Genomic DNA, 17,516 nt, shown 5'->3' with positions numbered 1-17,516 from the left:
GGTTTAAAATTCTTTTCTTTAAGAATGTTGAATATTGGCCCCCACTCTCTTCTGGCTTGAAGAGTTTCTGCCGAGAGATCCGGTGTTAGTCTGATGGGCTTCCCTTTGTGGGTAATCCGACCTTTCTCTCTGGCTGCCCTTAAGATTTTTTCCTTCATTTCAACTTTGGTGAATCTGGCAATTATGTGTCTTGGAGTTGCTCTTCTCGAGGAGTATCTTTGTGGCGTTCTCTGTATTTCCTGGATTTGAATGTTGGCCTGCCCTACTAGGTTGGGGAAGTTCTCCTGGATGATATCCTGAAGAGTGTTTTCCAACTTGGTTCCATTTTCCCCCTCACTTTCAGGTACCCCAATCAGACGTAGATTTGGTCTTTTTACATAATCCCATACTTCTTGCAGGCTTTGTTCATTTCTTTTTCTTCTTTTTTCTTTTGGTTTCTCTTCTCGCTTCATTTCATTCATTTGATCCTCAATCGCTGACATTCTTTCTTCCAGTTGATCGAGTCGGTTACTGAAGCTTGTGCATTTGTCACGTATTTCTCGTGCCATGGTTTTCGTCTCTTTCATTTCATTTGTGAGCTTCTCTGCATTAATTACTCTAGCCATCAATTCTTCCACTTTTTTTTCAAGATTTTTAGTTTCTTTGCGCTGGGTACGTAATTCCTCCTTTAGCTCTGAGAAATTTGATGGACTGAAGCCTTCTTCTCTCATCTCGTCGAAGTCATTCTCCGTCCAGCTTTGATCCGTTGCTGGCGATGAGCTGCGCTCCTTTGCCGGGGAGATGCGCTCTTATTTTTTGAATTTCCAGCTTTTCTGCCCTGCTTTTTCCCCATCTTTGTGGTTTTATCTGCCTCTGGTCTTTGATGATGGTGATGTACTGATGGGGTTTTGGTGTAGGTGTCCTTCCTGTTTGATAGCTTTCCTTCTAACAGTCAGGATCCTCAGCTGTAGGTTGTAGCTGTAGGAGATTGCTTGAGGTCCACTCCAGACCCTGTTTGCCTGGGTATCAGCAGCAGAGGCTGCAGAAGATAGTATATTTCTGAACAGCGAGTGTACCTGTCTGATTCTTGCTTTGGAAGCTTCCTCTCCGGGGTGTACTCCACCCTGTGAGGTGTGGGGTGTCAGACTGCCCCTAGTGGGGGATGTCTCCCAGTTAGGCTACTCAGGGGTCAGGGACCCACTTGAGCAGGGAGTCTGTCCCTTCTCAGATCTCAACCTCCGTGTTGGGAGATCCACTGCTCTCTTCAAAGCTGTCAGACAGAGTCGTTTGCGTCTGCAGAGCTGCTGCGTTTGTTATTGTTTACTGTGCCCTGTCCCCAGAGGTGGAGTCTACAGAGACAGGCAGGTTTCCTTGAGCTGCTGTGAGCTCCACCCAGTTCGAGCTTCCCAGCAGCTTTGTTTACCTACTTAAGCCTCAGCAATGGCGGGCGCCCCTCCCCCAGCCTCGCTGCTGCCTTGCTGGTAGATCACAGACTGCTGTGCTAGCAATGAGGGAGGCTCCGTGGGTGTGGGACCCTCCCGGCTAGGTGTGGGATATGATCTCCTGGTGTGCCGGTTTGCTTGACGCGCAGTATTGGGGTGGGAGTTACCCAATTTTCCAGGTGTTGTGTGTCTCAGTTCCCCTGGCTAGGAAAAGGGATTCCCTTCCCCCTTGCGCTTTCCAGGTGAGGCAATGCCTCGCCCTGCTTCAGCTCTCGCTGGTCGGGCTGCAGCAGCTGACCAGCACCGATCGTCTGGCACTCCCCAGTGAGATGAATCCAGTACCTCAGTTGAAAATGCAGAAATCACCGGTCTTCTGTGTCGCTCGTGCTGGGAGTTGGAGACTGGAGCTGTTCCTATTCGGCCATCTTGCTCCGCCCCCTCAACTGTCTCTACTTTTAAAATATCGTTATCTCAAATATTTTATCTGTATACATTGAGCACTACCTCAATTGATGATATAATTTTGCATTACTCTGAAAGATGATCCAAAAATTCATGAGAAGGCTAATTATACAAATGAGTCCCAACTTATGACTTTTCAACTTTATGATGGTGTGATAGCAATATGCATTCAATAGAAACCATATTTTGAGTAGCCATGCAATCTTACCCAACAGCTGAATGTGTTTTTCACTATCAGTGTAGTATTCAATAAATTACGTGAGTTATATTAACACTCTATTATAAAATAAGCTTTTATTAGATGATTTTGCCCAACTGTAGGTTGTTAGTGTTCTCAGCGTATTTAAGGTAGTCTAGGCTAGTTATGTTTGGTAGGGTAAGTGTATTAAATCCATTTTTGATTTTATATTTCCAACTTACTGTGGGTTTATCGGGATGTGACCACATTGTAAGTTAAGGAGCAACTGTATTTACTTCCATTTTTAACCATTCAAATGTTCTTTCCTTTTTGAAGTTGCAAACCTTCTTTTATTATTTATTTGTATACTTTTTTGAGATGGAGTTTTGCTCTTGTTGCCCATGCTGGAGTGCTATGGCGTGGTCTCGGCTTACTGCAACCTCCACATCTCAGGTACAAGCGATTCTCCTGTCTCAGCCTCCCAAGTAGCTCAGATTACAGGCTTGCACCACCACGCCTGGCTAATTTTTTTGTATTGAGTAGCGATAGTGTTTCACCATGTTAGTCAGGCTGGTTGCGAACTCCTGATCTCAGGAAATCCACCCGCCTCGGCCTCTAAGGTGCTGGGATTACAGGCGTGCGCCACCATGCCTGGCCTCAAACCTTCTTTCATTATTTCATTTCTCTTTTGGGAACTTTCTTTAGCCATTTATTAAAGGTAGTTTTGATAGTGATTTATTCCCTTAGTTTTTCCTTTATCTGTGAATGCCTTTATTTTCCTTTCATTCTGCAGGATGTGTTCACCACATATATTAATAAAATTCACAATGGGCAGTTCTTTCAGACCCTTGCTAAATGTGCCACTTCCTCTTGGCTTCCATTGTTTCAGATGAGGAATCTGCTATGATTTAAATCGATGTTTCTCTATAGGTAATACATCTTCGGACTGCTTTCAAGATTTTTTTGTGTGTGTTTAGTTTTCAGAGGTTTAATTATGATTTTTCTGTGTCTTTAGTTTTGAGAGCTTTAATTATGATGTGTCTTACTATGGACTTTTTTGGGTTTATCATATTTGGGATTCACTTACTTTCTTGAATTCATAGTTTTCTCTGTTTCACTAAATTTAGGAATTTTTCAGCCATTATTTTTTCAATATTTTTTCAGTATTGTCTGTGAGACTCAAATATTGTCTCACAGATTCTGAGATTGTTCTTGGTCTTGTGATAACTTTGCAGAAAAAGTATCAAACCGACTTGTATCACTTCCTTTCCTCCTACTAGTTTTGTAAGCTCAGTTCCCTGCTTGATCACCCTCACACTAAGGAGGGGAGAAGTGGAAACAGGACTGACTCATATCACCTTGTTGCTGTAGGTTGGGGTGGGATCCTAGCTTCCTGCTGGGTTCTGCTGATGTAAGGAAAAGGAAAGGGGGAATCCCAGTGTCAAACAAATCTGCCTCCAACTACTTTTTCTGCCTCATTGATGCTGGTGATAGCAGAAGCTCAGCTTTCTATAGGGCCCTGCTGATATTGGGTGAGGGTGAGAGCTAGTGAGAGGAGGCTCTGTTCACCACTGGGCCCTGCTGATGCTATTTGGATAGGGGAATTGGAGTACCATCCATTTGTGTTAGGTAGGAGATAGAAGTTAAGCTCCTAGTTTACCCCTACTGAAACTATGGGGAACAGGGGTTCCACTGGTGTTTGGCTGTAGTCGAGTGGGTATTGCTAAAGAAATTTTCTGTTTTGTTAGGCTACCCTTTTTTCTGTGCTTTGTCTTGGCAAAAGAGGCATTTCTTGATGCCTATTTTGACTTTGCCTGTTGATGTTTTGGAGACTGTTGCAGCATCCTGTCTGGAATATATAGGAGACAGTAAGGAGACCCAGGGAACTCACCACTTTGCTGCTTTTCAAGTCCCCTAAATCCTAAGGCAGTCTACTGTAGTCTATCTCTTAGAGTCTTCCTATGCTTAATGTGTTTTAACTAGGGTTTTTAATTGTAAGATGGAGGGCCCAAAATGAAGGAATGGTTACTTCATTTTGGCCAGAACTAGAATTCTTTATATTTGTTTTGAAAGACTGTAATCAGCCAATAAAAATTTAAAATTGGGGCTGTAAGCACCACTATACCTCAACATTGTCATATTTTAGATAAAGATTCTTATTTATTTTAGGCTATTGTGTTTTATTTTAGACTATTTTGGTGTGTGGCTTTGAACGTAGGACCTTAGTTTCCATGTATATGTGGTGAAATATTGGACTAGATCCTCTGGGGTGCTATCAATTAATATCCTATAATTTAATGATCCTAAAAACAGTTTATTTAAGTCAAGGTATGCTGTTGGTGCTGGGATAGAGGGAAGAACTTGGACTTTGGAGGTAGATGTTTGGATTCTGAAAGTTGAAGAGACAGTTTTTATATAGCCATTAGGATGGACACCAGAACCAATGTACCTAGACTAGCATTTTGGCATTACCTTTACTCTGTGCATGATCTGGGATAAATTACTTAATTTCTCTTTGTCTCAGTTTCCTCCTTGCTTAAATGGGTATGATAATACTGATCTTATTATTGTGAAGATTAAAAGAGATACTATATATAAAGCACTTAAAACAGTGCTCACACATAGTATTCACTATTTAAATGTTTATTATTACTCACTGACTATCTGACATTAGGTCAGCCTTAATCTGAATTTCAGTTTTGTCATTTGTGAAGTAGGGATAATTATACACACATTTATTTAAATATGTATATACAAATATACATTTTGTACAATACTGTCATGTTTGTATATTATTTGTTGGGAATTAAATTGGAAATGTCTTTATTCTATGAGTTTCCAAATATTTTTATCATCTAAATAAATCTTGATTTTTTTTTGCTTTAATTGCATAGAACGGAAAGATGCTGAAGGATGGGAGACTGTTCAGAGAGGAAGGCCTATTCGTTCTCGATCAATAGCAGTGTTGCCAAACGTTTCATTGGCAACAGAAGCTGCAAGATCAAAGGATGATAGTGATAAAGAAAATGTATGTCTTTTACCTGATGAAAGCATACAGAAAGGTGAATTTGTTGGAGATGGATCTTCTAATACTATAGAATCTCATCCCAAAGACTCATTACACTCTTGTGACCATCCTCTTGCCGAAAAAACCCAGGTAGTACATTCTGAAAATCCTTTTACTGTCTTTTCCAAAGGGGTATGTGTACATGTGTACTGGAATGTCTTAGTTTTGTACTTTATTTTTTAACTTACTGTGAAAATTTTCAGGTCTATAGACCTATAGAAAAGTGGCAAGAATAGAACAATGAAATCCTCCCATACCATTCACGTACATTCAGAAATTAATATTTACCACATTTTTTTCTTTTCTCTTGTTACATATTATACACACATGTTAAATGCTTTAACATTTGAGAGTAATGTGCAAACATCATAAGCATTCACCTTTAAATCCTAGAGCATGGATCTCCAAAGAACAAATAAATTTATATAACCACATTACAATTATAAAATTCAGAGAATTTGATATATATGTATTATTTAAAGTTTTTTAGTTTTCCCAATAATTTTTTTAAAATAGAATGTCCTCCAGGATCCAATGTGGAATTACTCAGTTCGTTTGATATGTTTCTTTAATATTTTTCATTGGATATAGTTTCTCAGCCTGTCTTTCATGACATTAATCATTTTGAAGAATACATTGTAGGTTTTTTTTTGTACATTGTCCTTTGTTCACTGCCTTGAACAATGTTCAAATTGAACATTGTTCAATTTAGCTTACGCATTTTTGATAGGAATAAAGTGATTGTCCTTAGTGTCACATCTAGAGGCGTATGATATCAATTTGGCTAGGTTTGTTATTAACTTTGAGTACTTGGTTAAGGTGATGTCTTTGTGCCTCATTTGCCGTGTTAAAATTTGAACTTATTCTACTTACTGAAAATTGAGTGTAATTTGCTGATAATATTTAATATAATTCCTTAAAGTTAATATTCCCAGTATTTCTTCTGTGAGTTGAGTTGATGTTTATTTTACCTATTTGATGTACTAGTTTATACTTTTAGGTATTTGTTTATATGAAGGTTCATGTTCCGTTGGTGTAATTTGATGTAAAATGACTAATAAAATACAGGAGATTTTTAAAAAATATCATACTACAGGAACTAAATAGATCAGTTGTAAAATGGTTGTAATATTTTTGGTCCAGAATAATATCTGCTTTTTGAAATTCTTTCTCTTTTTACCTGTAGGATTTTTTTCAACTGGAAATGCTCCTCAAATTCCTTATCTTCCTTTACTGATGAGAATGACTCTTAACATTGTTTCTGATCTATAAACTCTTTAATGTGTATTGGTTTTATGCCTGTGTGAGATTGCAAGTTCCTTTTTGGGCAGTATTTTATGTGCTTTTTAATTTCTCACAATATGGAAGAGTCCTAAATGCATAGGAATTAATTGGTATACATTTGTTTGATGTAACTTTAAGAAACTCTTTCGTGTTGTAAGCTACTTTAGAGATACTTAGTGAATAAACTACTTTTTATAATACTTAACAAACAGCTAGCGTTTTTGCTATGTTTAGCTAAAAAATATAAGTTAGTCTAAAAATTATGCAGTTGTGTGTAGTGAATAAACCTATACGCTATTGAGATTTCAGGAATAATCTGTACATATAACTTTTCAACAAGTAAAACTGTTGCTAAAATTTTTCAGTATAGAAGTTCACTGCTGATGGCAGCCAAGGTGATGATATTTGTTTTCTCCACTGTCATTCTAAAGATAGAATTAGCATATTAATGTCTTTACTTCATAGTTTAGCTTTGATTTTGTTATATAAATGATACTGAGTTTTTTAATAGATGGGATTGAGTAGTGTACACATAACTAATGCTAATATAAATATTGCCAAGAAGATTATAAACCATGGCGACTAACATATAAATAATGTTGATAGCAATATAAACAATGTTATGTAATTTAAATAATGCTTATGCTAAAATCAACACTTTGGGACACTTTAAGTTCAGACTAATAGTAGAATTTTTAAAGTAGTTTATGAGACTTAGCCAAGTTTGATATTTGTATAAATAATTTATCAAACTGGGGGGAGGTTTATGGCCACTGCAGTGTTTATCTAATGTTTATTTAAGAAGTGATGTGAGTTTTAAATTCATAATTTTAGATTTTAGTTCTTTGACTTGGAATATCATTGGAAAACACAGTACTGTTCTTTCTCTTCTCTGTCCAAAGTAAAAATAAAGGCTTGACTCTACTAAATTGAAAGGTTTTTAAAAAATGGATGTGTATTTAGCCTACGCCAGTATTTGTTTTTTTATGTTGTATTTACATTTCTGTTGGTTTGTTATTAAATATTCCTAAAGGGGAATAGGGAAGATATCTAAATCTAAGGTGTATGAATGTCATAATGAGACACTACATGCTTTCAATCTTCACCCTTAGGTCATGCTTTTCTCTTTCAGATCTAAGAACTGGATTCATGTACCATATGAATTTTTAACAAAGATACTTTGAGATCATGTTAGTATTATCTGAAGAGAATAATATAAATTTTTTTTTGTAAAATGCCCTCCAAATATATTTTTGTAAAAATTGGTTTCAGGATTTTTTCAAAAGTGCTGAATGTCCTCATTCGATATTAGACAGTCTTTGCAAAAGACCATGTAATACTTTTGGTTGTATGAGTGTAATACAGTGAATGCCTCATACTTGTGACTAGATTTCTTTTGCAAAGGACATAAAATACTCATCACAAATTGACCTACTACAAGAAAATTACAATATAAATTGCTTAATTTCTTAGAAAACTTTCGACAGTGCCCAGTACATAGTAGGCATGCGAGTAAAATTTGTGTTTAATGGTCCCTGTCCTTTTGTTACACTTGAAACATACAAAAGAGATGAGTAAATTTTCTGTCATCCAATCAAGTACCTCTTCATAGGTTAAGCAAAATCATCTCTTCTTCTAGAGTGGAATAGTTGGTATTTTTAAATTATCTCTGATTCATTCTCTACGTTTTGTTAGTTCACAGTGAGTACATTGGATGATGTGAAGAATTCTGGCAGTATTCAAGACAATTATGTTCGAACTTCTGAAATATCTGCTGTCCACATTGATACACAGTGTGTTTCAGTTATGCTGCAAGCTGGTACACCTCCTTTACAAGTAAATGAAGAAACATTTCCAGCAGAGAAAGCAAGGATAGAAAATGAAATGGACCCTTCAGATATTTCAAATGTGAGTGCTGCTAACTTGGTAAGAACAACTTATCAGAATTCTGAGTATATTTAAGAGGCATAAACCCCAATAATAATAACTTGTATGATTTATACTTTTTAAAGCATTTTTATATATGTTATTTCATTTTAACATTTTATTCTTATGGTAAACTTTTGATATAGTTCAGATTCTTGTTTTTTAGAGGAAGAAAGTGAGACTGTTGAGAGTTAAGTGACTTGTTCAAAATCATTTGGTTTGTGTGTGATTTGATCAAATGCTCTTTAGCCCAGAGTTAAGAATCTAAACTAGTAACAATAAAGTCTTTCATGCTACATCTAGCATTCCGATAGATGGGAAATGGTGTCTGCTAGACTTAGTTTTAAAAACTTTCTTAACAGAGTACTTTAGACAGCCACTGTCATTTGCTTGGAGTTCGTCTTTGAGAGAGATTTATTTATCATCCCTATTCCAGAATCTCTAAAAATGCATTGATTTGTGATTATTTATAGATTTATGGTTTTGGATGACAACATATTTCTACCCATCTCTTCCTTTTGCTCATTTTAGTATTAAGATACTTGACCTGGGGATAATCCGGAATAAATCGTGCTAACTTTGTTTAAAAACTAACTTTCCAAAGAAATAGGCACATATAAAAAGCTGTGAAAAATTACTTAATTTTTATTTTTTAAAGGCTGCTGTGCACTATAATTTCTTCTAAAATTTGATGCCTTATACTGAAAGATCTTAACAACACATGGTATTAGGTAAAATTATACATTTCATAGGGATAATAGCAATAGAGATGAAACTTGATATGGGTTGTTTAAGGGTAAAAAGGAAAATAAAAGTTATAGTAATATAAAAAACAAATGTTTAGATTCTTTTAATAAGGTAGAACAATTGATTTTCATCTTGTGTCTTTTAGTAATGAACATTTCTAAATGTTGAACATAATTATGGTCAAATAAGTAGTGAGTTTATTGTATGGGGTGGAATTTGGTCATTTGTTTTAGTAGTTGTATATCAAATTGTATATTTTGCCGTTTGATTCTGTAGAATCAAATTTTAAAAAGAGGAAATCTATCCCCCATACTTAAATAAGCATGAAAGAATTAAAAATTCTTAACCTCATTGTTTTTATTTTCATCACATATATAAACTTGCAGAGTCGTAAAACCTTTTGGTTATTTTGAGGGTCAAACTTGCATACTTAAAATAAAATAAGTTCTGCTTTAATGTGAATATTAGTGTATTCTTAGAGGTCTTAAGAATACTTTTTGTTTTGTTTTGACAAACCAAAGGTGATAAGGTGATAAGCACTTTAATGTTTAGTTTCCAGTGGAGAGTTACAGAGAATTCCTGTAGTGATGAGACAACTGTTTTTTCTTTTCTTTCTTTCTTTTTTTAAAATTATACTGTAAGTTGTAGGGTACGTGTGCACAACGTACGGGTTTGTTACATAGGTATACATGTGCCATGTTGGTTTGCTGCACCCATCAACTTGTCATTTACATTAGGTATTTTTCCTAATGCTATCCCTCCCCCAGCCCGCCCCCCACCCTCAGCCCCAGTATGTGATATTCCTTGCTCTGTGTCCATGTGTTCTCATTGTTCAACTCCCACCTATGAGTGAGAACACGCGGTGTTTGGTTTTCTGTCCTTGTGATAGTTTGCTTAGAATGATGGTTTCCAGCTTCATCCGTGTCCCTACAAAGGACATGAACTCATCTTTTTTTATGGCTGCATAGTATTCAATGGTATATATGTGCCACATTTTGTTAATCCAGTCTATCATTGATGGACATTTGGGTTGGTTCCAAGTCTTCGCCATTGTGAATAGTGCCACAATAAACATACGTGTGCATATGTCTTTATAGTAGCATGATTTATAATCCTTCGGGTATATGCCCAGTAATGGGATTGCCGAGTCAAATGGTATTTCTAGTTCTAGATCCTTAAGGAATCACCACACTGTCTACAATGGTTGAACTAATTTACATTCCCACCAACAATGTGAAAGCATTCCTATTTCTCCACATCCTCTCCAGCATCTTTTGTTTCCTGAGTTTTTAATGATCGCCATTCTAACTGGTGTGATAGATGGTATCTCATTGTGGTTTTGATTTGCATTTCTCTGATGGCCAGTGATGATGAGCATTTTTTCATGTGTCTGTTGGCTGCATAAATGTCTTCTTTTGAGAAGTGTCTGTTCATATCCTTTGCCCACTTTTTGATGGGTTTGTTTTTCTTTCTTTCTTTCTTTCTTTCTTTCTTTCTTTCTTTCTTTCTTTCTTTCTTTCTCTCTCTCTCTCTCTCTCTCTCTCTCTCTCTCTCTCTCTCTCTCTCTCTCTTTCTTTCTTTTTCTCTCTCTCTCTCTCTGTCTCTCTCTCTCTTTCCCTGTCTGTTTCTCTCTCTTCCCTTCTCTTCTCTTTTCTTTCTTGACAGAGTCTCTCTCTGTCGCCCAGACTGGAGTATAGTGGTGCAGTCTTGGCTCACTGCAAGCTCCATCTCCTGGGTTCACACCATTCTCCTGCCTCAACCTCCCGAGTAACTGGGACTACAGGCGCCCGCCACCACGCTTGGCTAATTTTTTGTATTTTTTAGTAGAGACGGGTTTTCACCATATTAACCAGGATGGTCTCAATCTCCTGACCTCATGATCCGCCTGCCTTGGCCTCCCAAAGTGCTGGGATTACAGGCGTGAGCCACCGCATCCGGCCGGGTTGTTTGTTTTTTTTTTCTTGTAAATATGTTTAAGTTCTTTATAGATTCTGAATATTAACGCTTTGTCAGATGGGTGGATTGCAGAAATTTTCTCCATTCTGTAGGTTGCCTGTTCACTGTGATGATAGTTTTATATAAATTGAGTTGTGTAAGCTTTGCTTGGTTTCTTTCACTCAATATACTTATTTTGAGATTTATCCATGTAGCTGTGTGTATTAATACTTCATTCTGTTAATTGACTTTGCTAGTATTCTGTTATATGCATGTAACACAATGTTTGTTCATTCACTTGCCCAGAGACATTTGAATTACATCTTTTTTTTAATGAATAAAGATGCCACGAACGTTTTTGTATATATCTTTGTGTGAACATATGTTTTTATTTCTTTTGAGAAAATACTTAGATCAATTTTGTTAATAGTATTGTTCAGGTCTTCTATATCCTTACTAGTTTTTTGTTTACTTTTTCTGTCAGTTGAGAGAGGGGTACTGAGATCACTGACTGTAACTGTGGATCTATTTCTTTTGTAACAACTTGATTGAGATAATAATTTACATATAATACAATCCATCTGTTTCAAGTTTACTGTTGTTTTTTAGTATATTCACAGAGTTGTACAACCATCACCATAATCAGCTTTAGAACTCTTTCATCACTCTGAAAAGGAAACCCAGTGCCCACTGGCAGTTACTCCCTTTCACTCCACCCACATATGCCATAGACAACCACTACACTGCTTTCTCCATATATAATTTTGCCTATTTTAGACATTTCATAGAAATGAAATGCAGTATATGGTTATTTGTGACTGGCTTCTTAGCATGTTTTAGAGGTTCATTCATATCTTAGTTTGTCTCAGTACTTTGTTCTTTTTTGTGATCAAATAGTATAGTCCACTGAATGAATATACCACATTTTATTTATTCATCAGTTGACGGACATTTAGGTTGTTTCCACTGTGCTATTATGAATAGCACTGCTTTAAGTATTTGCATAAAAGTTTTTGTGTGGGCACATTTTTTATTTCTCCTGGATATATGTATAGGAGTGGAACTGTTGGGTTATATGAACTCTATGTTTAACTTGTTTGAGCAACTGTCAGTCTGCTTTCCAAATTGGTTGCATCATTTTACATTCTCATTAGGTTTATATTTTTTTGCATTTCAATAAGTTTTTACCTTATATATTTTGAAGTTCTGTTATGTCTATAAACATTTAGTATTGTTTTGTTGTCTTGATGGATTGACCCTTTTATTATTATAAAATGGTCGTCTTTATTCTTCGTGATATTTTTTGCTCTGAAATCTGTGTCTGATATTAATATTTCAGCTCTCTTTTAGTTAGCATAGATCTTTTATTTGTAATCTGTTATTTTTCTTCTAGGAAACATATAGTTCAGTTTTATTTTTTATCTAATTTGATAATCTCTGCCTATTACATGTTACATTTACATGTAATATAACTATTGATATAGTTTGTTTAAATCCACCATTTTACTATTTGTTTTCTCTTTGACTTGTGTTCTTCCTTCCATTTTTAATTTTTTAATAATTTTATTTTATCACCTTTGATGGCTTATTAACCACACGTTTTTTGTTGTTTCAGTGTTTGATTTAGGGTTTCTAGTATACATTTTTAGCTTCTCATGAGGATTTATTAATTAATGAATTTCATGTGTTTTTATTATTTATAATGCATTTTTTAAAGTTAGGTGTATATATGTTCAGAAAGCATCATCACCAGTATAGCATATATTCTTTCCATGTTCCCATTATAGTATACTATTTTGATTTTACATTTAATGAGTGTATTCAATCTATAATTGTTTTAAATTTTGGCACTGAAATGAAATTCACACTTTGTCATTAATAATACCTGTTAAATAAATAACTTCACAGTTTCTCATACATAGCTGTCTGGTAAATAAGGGAAGTCATTGATTATTGTTCCATTTTATGGAATACCAAGTAGGTTCTTGGTTTTTAGAAGCTTCTAAGGCACACAGCTAGTAAGTGGATGAACCTATATAGAACCCCACCTTTTATGGTTCTAGATCAGTACAATTTTATGTATACCGTTGAGTTCATGTTATAACATAAAAAATGATTACTTTCCAGTCAAGTGATGATTTTTCTTTTTGTTTATGTGTTTTTAACTTTATAGTCCATGGCAGAAGTCCTTGCTAAAAAAGAAGAGCTAGCAGATCGTCTAGAAAAGGCCAATGAAGAAGCCATTGCTAGTGCTATTGCTGAAGAAGAACAGTTAACTAGAGAAATTGAAGCTGAAGAAAACAATGATATTAACATTGAAACTGACAACGACAGTGATTTTTCTGTGAGACTTTTTAACATAACTATTCAAAATTTATATTTGGAAATAAAACTATCTGGGCCAGAAAGACTTGGAGTCCATCTAGTCCTATTTAAAATTAGTTACTTAAAAATCATGTTTGGTAATCATAACTATTATTCTCAGGATGATTTAGACTTATATAATAAACAATAGCAAATCTTTTGTTAGCACTTTACCATTACTAAGTATTTTCATATATGATACAGTTGACAAATTAGAAATTGTTATTGTGATTTTACCAGTCAAGAAATTGAGTCTAGGCCAGTTGTGGTGCTGTATGCCTGTAATCTCAGGACTTTGGGAGGTCAAGGCAGTAGGATTGCTTGAGGACAGGAGTTCGAGACCAGCCTGGGCAACATAGCAAAACCCCGCTCTATTAAAAACAGTTAAAAAATTGAGTCTGACATAAACTAAGAACTCAACATTACTCTAATTATAATTTATAGAGAGTGAAGACAAAGCTAAGGTATTTTACTTTTGTATTCTATTAGCAAAAAGTAGGCTGGGCATGGTGGCTCACGCCTGTAATCCCAGCACTTTGGGAGGCCGAGTCTGGTGGATCACAAGGTCAGGAGTTTGCGACCAGCCTGGCCAATATGATGAAACTCCGCCTCTATTAAAAATACAAAAATTAGCCGGGTATGGTGGCGGGCTCCTGTAGTCCCAGCTACTCGGGAGGCTGAGGCAGGAGAATAGTTTGAACCCAGGAGGTGGAGGTTGCAGTGAGCTGAGATCATGCCACTGCACTCCAGCCTGGGCCACAGAGTGAGACTCAATCTCAAAAATAAATAAATAAATAAATAAATAAATAAATAAATAAATAAATGAGCAAATGATACACTACCTTCCTTTACTAAGTGCTTAGGATATATATGTTAATGATGGGAATTTGTTAAAGAATAAAATAACTTTAAATGTTTTACATATTGGTTTATTAATTTTTAATGCCAAACAATCTTCAGTTCTTCAGTATTTAGTCTGTGTATGTTAGCATTTATGTAGTAATAGGATAAGATCAGTGTATTTCTTAAATTTACTTGATTTGTCTCTGCTGTTAATGGCTGCTAGGCTCTTAATATGAATAGGCTGTGGTATTTTAACTTGGTAATTATTATGAGTGTACTGGTAGGTTACCGTTTTCCTGGTTTTTAACTGTTGGTTAAATGGAATATATTAACAATAGGTAGGAAATTTTCATGTGTGGTTCATTTTCTAAAGTTGTAATTGTGTTCAAAGATTTGATTTTCAGCTTCCCTTGTTACATTTTAGGCCAGCATGGGCAGTGGGAGTATATCTTTCTGTGGTATGTCCATGGACTGGAACGATGTCCTTGCAGACTATGAAGGTATTGTGCATATGCATATTGGCTGTGTTAGTACAGTGTTCAAAAGTTTGTTCTCAAATGTTTTATAGACCTATGTGGTTAAACAATGATAGTATTTTTTTCTAAACAGCTCGTGAGTCTTGGCGCCAAAATACATCCTGGGGGGACATTGTAGAAGAAGAACCTGCTAGACCTCCAGGGCATGGAATTCACATGCATGAAAAACTTTCTTCACCCTCTCGTAAAAGGTCTGGCATTTGAAAATTAATTTGAAGTGGTTCACAGGAAGAAAACTAGCCACTCTTGATTGTTAAATAAAAATGCTACATGGCATTTTTGGGCACATTACTTCAGGACAGTTTCAGATCCATTGAAAAGTAACAAAGCTTTCCTGAAGTGTTGGGTGAAAATTAGTTTTGTATACTTTAAGAACTATGAAGTCTAAAAAACACTATTTCTGGCCTTATCATGTAAACATTTCATGTCTCTTGTCCATTTGTTTGTATTAATAGAACAATTGCAGAATCTAAGAAGAAACATGAAGAAAAACAAATGAAAGCCCAGCAGCTAAGGGAAAAGTTACGTGAAGAGAAAACATTAAAGCTTCAGAAATTGTTAGAAAGGGTGAGTTTTTATTTTTTAGGAAATTATGATAGTCTGAAGTTAGTGGGCTTATTTTCAACTCTACTTCTGGTCTGAGAGAAGCTAAAATAACCATAAAATAATTAGATTTGCTAGGAAACAAAGGCATTTTGATCTATTGAATCCAAGAAGGTTAACTATATAGAAATCATCATTTTCAAATTATCTAGTAAATTGATATTTTGCAGGGTTAGCATGGATTATTAAAGCTCTACTTGTCTTTTGCCATTTTCATTGGAGGGTTTCCTTGGAGAGGTTTGTCTAAAGAGTAGAATGACCTGGTAGACAATTTGGAGCCTAAGACTATCAGTTTGTAGTGTGTTTGCCCATGGCCAGCCCTGGTCCTTGCTCTTGGCTCTGGTTTTTACTTCTGTTTATATATCTGCAGCCAACCCCTTCAGCTGGAGGAATGCAAGCTACCGCCCTGTCCCACAGTTGTTGTCAATCCATGTCCATATGCAGCGGGCCAAATAGCCATGTACACACATGGCCACAGCTGGCCATGGCCCCCACTGCCACGTGTATGCCTGCAACCAAACTCCACCTGGCCTCTGCCACCACCTGCCTTGGCTCCCACCTACCTGGGGGTGCTCACTTCTTAACACAGAGGTGCTGCTGGCAGCCACTGCCTACACCCTGTAGCTTTTGGAGCCGAGGACTGCCCTGTTACTGATATTGCCAACTGTAGCTCCCTGAGCTGCCACGCCAGTGCATACATATAAACCAGGAGTTGTTGTACTTGCCTGCACTTTGGCACTCTGTGTGCCACTAGGCTTAGTGCAATAATATACTCCTGCATTCCCCCCAAGGCAGTGCTCCCATCTGAGTCATTGACTGTCCTTTCTGAAGCCAGTCCATAAAGACTGGAGAATGTGACTGTTTCTTTAAGTGCACAGACAGCAATGCAAGGATACAAGGAACATGAAAAATCAGGAAAACTTGACACCACCAAGAGAATACAATAAATATCCAGCCGGCAATCCAAACAAATGAAGATCCATGAAGTCCCTGATAAAATATTCAGAATAACTGTTGAAGGTCAGTGAGCTGTAAGAGAACACAGATAAATAATGTAACAAAATCAGGAAAACAACATAAAAACAAAATGAGAACATCAAGAAAGTGAAGCCATGAGAAAGAACCAAACAGAAATTCTAGAGGTGAAGAATACGCTGAAGAAACTAGAAAGTGTAGTAGAGAGCTTCAGCAGCAGACTTAGTGAAGCAGAAGAAAGAATCAAGAGAACTTGAAAACAGGTCATTTGGAATTACCCAGTAAGAGGAAAGAAAGAATGAAAAAAATGAAGAAAGTCTCTGGAACTTATGGGACACTAGAATTGAATGAATATATGCATTATCAGGATTGAAGAGAAGCAGGCAGAAAGCTTTTTTCTTTTTTAAAAGAAATAACCCAAAACTTCCTAAATATGGAGAGCAAAAGAGATATCCAGACTCAAGCTCACAGAACCCCACAACAGTTAAAGAAGTCTACATCAAGACTTATTATAATTGTCAAAACTCAAAGACAGAATTTTGAAAGCTGCCTGAGAAAGGCAACTCATCTCATACAAGGGAAGCCGGCCTCTACCCCCCTGAAATGATCAGTGAATTTCCCAACATGTATATTCCAGGCTAGGAGATAATGGGATGGTATATTCAAAGTACTGGGGGAAAAAAAAAAAACCTGACCAGCCATGATTATTATACCCTGGAAAGCTATCCTTAAAAATGAAAGGAGATAAAGTCTTTCCCAGACACCTGAAAATTGAGGGAGTTTGTCATCACTAGGCTTGCCTGAGAAGAAATGCTAATGGAGTTCTTAAAATGGAATAGAAAAATGATAAACACCAATGTAAAAACGTATGAAAGAAAGTATGTAAAGCTCAGGGGTAAATGTACAGTCAAATATAGAATAACATAATACTGTTAAGGGTGGTACAGAAATAACTGCAACCCCAATATAAAACTTAAAAGAAGGCTGGGTGTGGTGACTCACACTCATAATCCCACTGCTTTAGGAGGCTGAGGTGGGAAGATCACATGAGACCAGGTGTCTCACACCAGCCTGAACAATGTAGCAAGACCTCATCTCTACAAAAAGAAGGAAGAACAAAAAAATTATCAGTTATGGTGGTAGGCACCTGTAGTCTCAGCTACCTGTGAAACCGA

At 36.3% G+C, this 17,516-nt stretch overlaps 1 protein-coding gene across 6 annotated transcripts in view; it reads left to right on the top strand.

Moving 5' to 3' along the window:
- Positions 1-17,516, top strand: part of SCAPER (S-phase cyclin A associated protein in the ER) — a 552,134-nt gene that overhangs the window by 136,919 nt on the left and 397,699 nt on the right. For 5 of the 6 annotated variants that reach the window (XM_038010211.2, XM_038010212.2, XM_038010213.2 and 2 more), the window contains 6 exons: positions 4,956-5,218; positions 8,108-8,338; positions 13,194-13,364; positions 14,652-14,727; positions 14,837-14,954; positions 15,219-15,330. In XM_038010211.2, coding sequence (XP_037866139.1) covers positions 4,956-5,218; positions 8,108-8,338; positions 13,194-13,364; positions 14,652-14,727; positions 14,837-14,954; positions 15,219-15,330 — 971 coding nt within the window. The remainder of the gene's footprint in view (positions 1-4,955; positions 5,219-8,107; positions 8,339-13,193; positions 13,365-14,651; positions 14,728-14,836; positions 14,955-15,218; positions 15,331-17,516) is intronic. The other variant, XM_038010215.2, reaches the window with a different exon arrangement.

The sequence above is a fragment of the Chlorocebus sabaeus genome, chromosome 26 (genome assembly GCF_047675955.1).
Source record: "Chlorocebus sabaeus isolate Y175 chromosome 26, mChlSab1.0.hap1, whole genome shotgun sequence".
NCBI classification, from domain to species: Eukaryota; Metazoa; Chordata; class Mammalia; order Primates; family Cercopithecidae; genus Chlorocebus; species Chlorocebus sabaeus.
This window is presented reverse-complemented; position numbering and strand designations above follow the sequence as displayed.